This window comes from Misgurnus anguillicaudatus, chromosome 22 (genome assembly GCF_027580225.2).
Source record: "Misgurnus anguillicaudatus chromosome 22, ASM2758022v2, whole genome shotgun sequence".
Taxonomy (NCBI): domain Eukaryota; kingdom Metazoa; phylum Chordata; class Actinopteri; order Cypriniformes; family Cobitidae; genus Misgurnus; species Misgurnus anguillicaudatus.
The window spans coordinates 24,000,921-24,007,104 of record NC_073358.2 but is presented as its reverse complement, the minus strand read 5'-3'; the positions used below and the strand labels follow the sequence as shown (position 1 = coordinate 24,007,104).

At 38.4% G+C, this 6,184-nt stretch overlaps 1 protein-coding gene across 11 annotated transcripts in view; it reads right to left on the bottom strand.

Moving 5' to 3' along the window:
- Window positions 1–1,830: 1,830 nt before the first annotated feature.
- Window positions 1,831–6,184, bottom strand: part of ncor1 (nuclear receptor corepressor 1) — a 106,691-nt gene continuing 102,337 nt past the window's right edge. For 5 of the 11 annotated variants that reach the window (XM_055200006.2, XM_055199998.2, XM_055200004.2 and 2 more), the window contains 3 exons: window positions 5,873–6,088; window positions 5,528–5,701; window positions 1,831–3,755 (listed from right to left, as the gene is read on the bottom strand). In XM_055200006.2, coding sequence (XP_055055981.2) covers window positions 3,547–3,755; window positions 5,528–5,701; window positions 5,873–6,088 — 599 coding nt within the window. In that variant the 3' untranslated portion in view covers window positions 1,831–3,546. The remainder of the gene's footprint in view (window positions 3,756–5,527; window positions 5,702–5,872; window positions 6,089–6,184) is intronic. The other 6 variants (XM_055200000.2, XM_055200008.2, XM_055200002.2 and 3 more) reach the window with 3 other exon arrangements.

Below are 6,184 nucleotides of genomic sequence, written 5' to 3'. Positions count from 1 at the left end.
CCCTTTTAGGTACATAACCCTCTTAAATATCAAACCGTCTTATTTATCATACAAATAATTATTGCACTAGGTCACCTTCAGCATAGGTGCTTTCTCTTTTTATGCTCCATGGGTTTGGAACGATTTGCTAAGTGTCAATTTAGATGCACTTCCAACCCTTAGCGATTTCAAACACCTATTACAAGATGTTTTAATTGATACTTGTAATTGTTTTAGATGACTTGCTTTTTATTTGTGATTGTTGTTAATTGTGGTGTTTTTTATTGTTATCTTTTGTGTGAAACTTAATGTGCCGCTCTCTTGACCAGGTCTCACTGGAAGAAGAGATAGAAATATCTCAATGTGATTTTCCTGGCTAAATATAGGAAATCATTAAGAAGCATATTATATTATTCAGTAGGCTATCCCAAGTGACATGTTAAATACAGAATTTGCAGTTGCAGAGGGGTTTATAGCAACATGAAAAGCACCTCATTCAGTCAGAATATGGAGTCAGAACTATCTTTTTTTTATGAAATGATGATAATATAGCATCTACTATACCACAGGGATATTGAATGCTTTTTTCTGATTGGTTGGGAAGTGTTTCATGGGTATGCATTATTTTTCGATAAACCCACACCTGACCTCTTAAATGTCTAAAAAGAGCAACCAGAGCAATGTCTTAGTGATGTCTGTGGTACAACCGAATAATTGACTCCGGACACTTGAAATATTTTAAAATAATGCACACCCACGATGTAACTGCATTACCACATTGACTGTGCATTATTTTCGAATAAATTAACAGAATAATCTATTATTCCTTACATAATATATAATTCTACCTAAAATCTTGTTAGTACCACAGTTATAAACTCTTAAAGGGACACTCCAGTTTTTTTGAAAATATGCTCATTTTTCAGCACCCCTAGAGTTAAACATTTGAATTTTACCGTTTTGGAATCCATTCAGCCGATCTCCGGGTCTTGCGCTATCCCTTTTAGCATAGCTTAGCATAATCCATTGAATCTGATTAGACCATTAGCATCCGGCTCAAAAATAACCAAAGTTTCAATATTTTTCCTATTTATTAGGATATAACGCAGCACCTGAAAATAGTCCCCTTGGTTACTTTCAATAGCAGGGGACTATTTTCGGACAGTGCGTAATATCATTGCATCTCCTGCAGCCATGGTACGGCAGCAATCCATGATTATTACACCGGAATGCGAGTATAGTTCCTAGCCACATCGGCCTAGAAAATCACTTCTTTTAATTTTCTGTCGGTCTTAGTACACAATGTAACTACAGAAGAGTCATGTTTTAAATAGAAAAAATACTGACCTCTTTGGTTATTATTTTGCGTGATGCTAATGGTCTAATCAGATTCAATGGATTATTCTAAGCTATGCTAAAAGTGATAGCTCCAGACCCGGAGATCAGCCTAATGGACTCCAAAACGGCAAAAATCAAACATCCAAATATAAGGGAACTGGAAAATTAGCATATTTTCCAAAAAGTGGAGTGTCCCTTTAAGCAAATGAACTAATCTTAGTACAGGCAAGGATATCGAGTCCATATAGTTAACCAATGACAACTCTTTAAGCTTTAAAGACATAGTAATTCATTAATTATTATAAGAAAAGCAGAAGATATGCTTAAGATATTATACTGTCCCTTTTCGAAAAGATGGAGCTCTGTTCTACTTTATTTATTGGTCTGCACATTGGTTCTCATCCACTAGGAGACAAAGTGCAACAAACATTGGGTTTCAACATCAGATGACAGGTTACTACTTTTCTTGCTTTTGAATAAACCAGAAAAAAAGTCACTATGTTGAAGCTGGACTGTGAAATAGACTGACTTGATGAGCAATTTTAATTTAAGATTCAAGTTTTACCATTTCTTGTCATTGCCACTGTAAACACTCAACATCCCATTAAAACAGGATGAACATAACATTGATGCTGAATATTACAAAAACAGTGGAAATAAATCCCAACGTGAGCTTAATGTGGATTTTTAAACTATCAAAGAAAAGAAAGCATCATATAACATCGATGAGCAGACTGGTGGTGTTATTTAAGGTACATGAATTAGGAAGAAAGCAGGATCGAGCGATGCCTTCAGATATCAGGAACCTCCAATGGTGCGCATTACAGCTTCTGTCACACTGAATTTCATTTTTGCAGCTACTAAAATACAGCGTATAGTTTTTTTTCACAATGTGATCTTTAAATCTCAAAGAATGCCTCTGCTATTCAAGATAATAAGGTACAGATTAGACAAAAACAGCAAGATTATTAGAACAAAGTCAAATTGGTGAAAAAGCCAATGGAGCAAGTGACTGAAAGATGAATATCTGAAAGCAGTCTAGACCTCTGCATTACACTGAATAACTTAGATAACAGGTAGTATGATTTATGCTTCTCAAAAAATGACTACAGGAAAAGTGCAACAATGGTGCAGAAATGTTTCGGGTTTGGTACTTCATTTTTCTTGGTATTTTAGTCTCGTGGTCTAGGACGAAAAGATCACATATTTCAACAGGATAAACACGTTATACGTGCTCCCTTATGATAGTAAAAGATTCACAATCTTATATTCCCCTCAGAAATGTACTCTTGTTCAAAAAGTGATTATTGGGGATGGCAGACTTTGCAGAACCTTTAAGAAAAAAACCATGAGAATAGAATTAAGATGGGGAGCCGTCTCAGACATTCAACTGTAGGTCCGTACACACTTTACGGTACTGGAACAGGCCTGAAGATTAAAAATAAAAACGCACGGGTGAGAACAAAAGCAACATTCATCTCATGTCCAATGTTTCACCGTGCACGAGCCATCACTATCAGAAAACTGATGTCTTTATTTAGTCCTGTTTCCTATGAACATCTGATGAAAAAAAAGTGATTTCTTCCTCAAAGAAAACGGGGCAGAAATCGTAACCAGCAAAGAACGACAGTGCTGCACACATACTGTAGTATTCGCATTTGAGGGCCGAAGTTAATGTAATGTTTTATGGTGTTTAAGTCCTTTTTGATTTCATATCTGGGAAGCTCAATGCTTTTGACTGACCACAGATTTCTCCATGTTCTATTTAAACAATCGTGTTCGATTTAAAAAGCATTGTTAAAATGCAGAACAAAAAGAGTTAAAGGAAAAACACTGCAAAAGTTTACTCTATTTACATTGATTTTTTCCTTTTTTAAAGACAAAAACAACAAAAAACATTTCTTTACAGAAAGAAATTTTCAGCAAATAAGTTTCTTTACAAGTTCTTCATCCTTTCAACATGTCATCGATTTGGGGATTTTCTGTAGTTCTCTTCTCCATACACGCCACAAATCAAAGCTTTAAATCGGTGGCTCTCGGCGATACCCTCTCTCCTGACCACCAGTAGGCACAAAAGCAGCACCTAATGGACGTCCTCCTTTCCAGTTAAATCTCACTCTTTATCGGCAGTGAGTGTTTGGTAAAAACGGAGAAAGAAGTGCGATGGGTGAGAGGAGTTGGGCGTGGACACTTCTGGGGTCCCTTCTGGTGGGAAGCTGGTTAGCGGTCTCAGTCGTCACTGTCTGAGAGGGTTTCATACTGCTCCGACAGTAGCGGCGGCTCTCTCTCCCATGCACGTGTTGGAGCCACAGGGCCGGACGTGCCGCCCTGTGTCTGCTGCTGGGACTGCAAGGAAGGAGATGGGCAGGCCATGGAGGTGGGAGGGGTACTACTGAGCATGCGCATTGTCAGGGGATTATATGGGAACTGCATGGAACCTGGGAGCAGAATAAAAGAAAGGATTTTAAAATATTAAGATCACTTGCAATAGAAAACCATGGTAATAAGAATTATTTATCTGCAAATATTCCCAATGTATAGCAGATTGTTATAGCAGAAATAAGGCCAGACAGTGTGATCACAACATGAAGCTGATGGTCTAGCATCACACTAAAGAGGCTTATTTTGCGATAACAACCTGATGCCTGTACATTATGCTGCTTATTACACACTTATTTACCATAATTAAGTTATTCATTAAAGGCGGGGTGCATGATCTCTGAAAGCCAATGTTGATATTTGAAATCACCTAAACAAACACGCCCCACCCCAATTGAATCTGGACCTTCTTTTGATAGACCCGCCCCACACATATGCAACCCAGGCAACGATGTCGGTAAGTAGACACAACCCTTACTGCTGATTGGCTACAAGGGTGTTTTGGCAGTCAGCACGACTCCCTTTCAAAAGTGTTTTTCAAAAATCATGCACCCCGCCTTTAAATATTGATTTGAAATATTTGCTCATTTTTAATAAATGCAGACCTTCTACAAGGAAAACCCAATTATTTTCGGTTTTAAGATGTTCAAACAGCACAAACACATGATTTGGTTTACCGTATTTTCCGCACTATAAGGCGCACTTAAAAGCCTTTAATTTTCTCAAAAAATGACAGTGCGCCTTATAATCCATAGCGCCTTATATATGGATCAAGGCAAACTCCGGGTCAATGTCAAAATGTTCCGGCCACCGCGCGCGAGCACGCTTCCACGGCCGCCTCACGCGAGTATCAGACTGTTTCATTTACAACGTGTTTACTGAATTAGGGAAAAGTTCCCTTCCACATTTGGGAGAAGAGTGAGCAAGGCTGGGAAATATTGTTAATATGCACATCAACGTTTGAAAAACGTCACCATGGTGAACTGAGTTTTCAGAAGGCTTAATAAAGTTTGACTTTATCTGACATTGCCTTAAGCACAGCTCCATCTAGTGGATGCATAACGCAAACCCAGTCAAACGTTTGACTGCAGTAACTTCTACTCTATGCGCCTTATAACCCGGTGCGCCCTATATATAAAAAAAATTCTAAAATAGGCCATTCATTGAAGGTGTGCCTTATAGTGCGGAAAATACGGTAATCATTTGTAAATATAATGGCATATAATCATCATTTGTCATAAATGACATAACAAACCCCCTGAATTTCAAACGAAAAAGTAAAATTCTATCTTCACTTATTTTCTTCCTATCACCTCTCAAATAAGGGTAGGTTTCTTCAAAAATACAAAAATTTTGAGCAAAAAGCTGAAATAATTGCATTTTTGTGAAGGACTTTTGTTAGAGATCAGATTCAGAGCAATCATCAAAACATACATTGAGTTTTTACTGTTTTTGGATTAGTGAATGCTTTAGAGCAGTGCTTCGCAAACTGTGGGCCACAGCCCCCCAGTGGGCCGTAGCGGTACTGCAGGGGGGCCTTGGCTAGGCTAAATCAAAATATTAAAATAATTAAAATATTCTAATTGTTCTGAAATGTAATTTCCCACTCCTTATAACAAAGTATATACATTTTTACAAAGTTGCCAAGATGGCAATACTGCTAAGTTGATTATAATGTAAACCCTTTCAAACTGATATTACAAAACCATAACCAAATATTTTTTATATTGTGACAAATTATAATCTATGTCAGCCAGGCAGAAGATATGACCTCAGTCGCATATTTACAAGTAAAAAAATAATGTGGTCGAGTAAAGAAGAAACGTCTCACCAGTGGAGGACGGCCGGTCTTCCCAAGCCCAGGTGGGAGCCTGCCTGTGATAATCTCCCTCTGAATGAACGGACGACACAGAAGATGGACGCTCTCCAGCTGAGTACGGCTGGCCTGGGTTAGGAGACTTTGATTTCCTGCTGCTTGCTTTGCTCTGTAGCTTCTGCTTGCCTGCTGAGGTGGCAAAGAGATTAGCAATCAAGTGTTTAGTCTTAGAAAAAATGTTTGGTCCTAACAAATATTTATTTCAATGTGTGAACATCTCTAGTGAGGCACAGCCTTAGCATTTGTTCTGCTACAGTGTAAACAGATCAAAGCTACAGATAAAAAGTTTTTTGCATTTACAGTAGGAACCTGTGTTAGGGGAAGGATTGGCCTCCTGTCGGCTTTCTGAAATGCTGCCCATACTGCCCATGCCACCTGAGGTGTTTCCTGTCTGGGTTTGTTGCTGGTCCTCCTGCCTTTCTTCCATGTTTCCCATCAAAGCTTTTCTGATGATGTCTTCCAGTCCCAGATTACTGGCTGGATCACTGAACGAGTGGTTTCTGGGGTTTATATTGCCTGTACACAATAATACACACATCAGAAACGTACCAAATTACATATGCTCAGTTTGCAAATTGATGCACATGGGACCTGAAATGCAAGGAGTGGCAT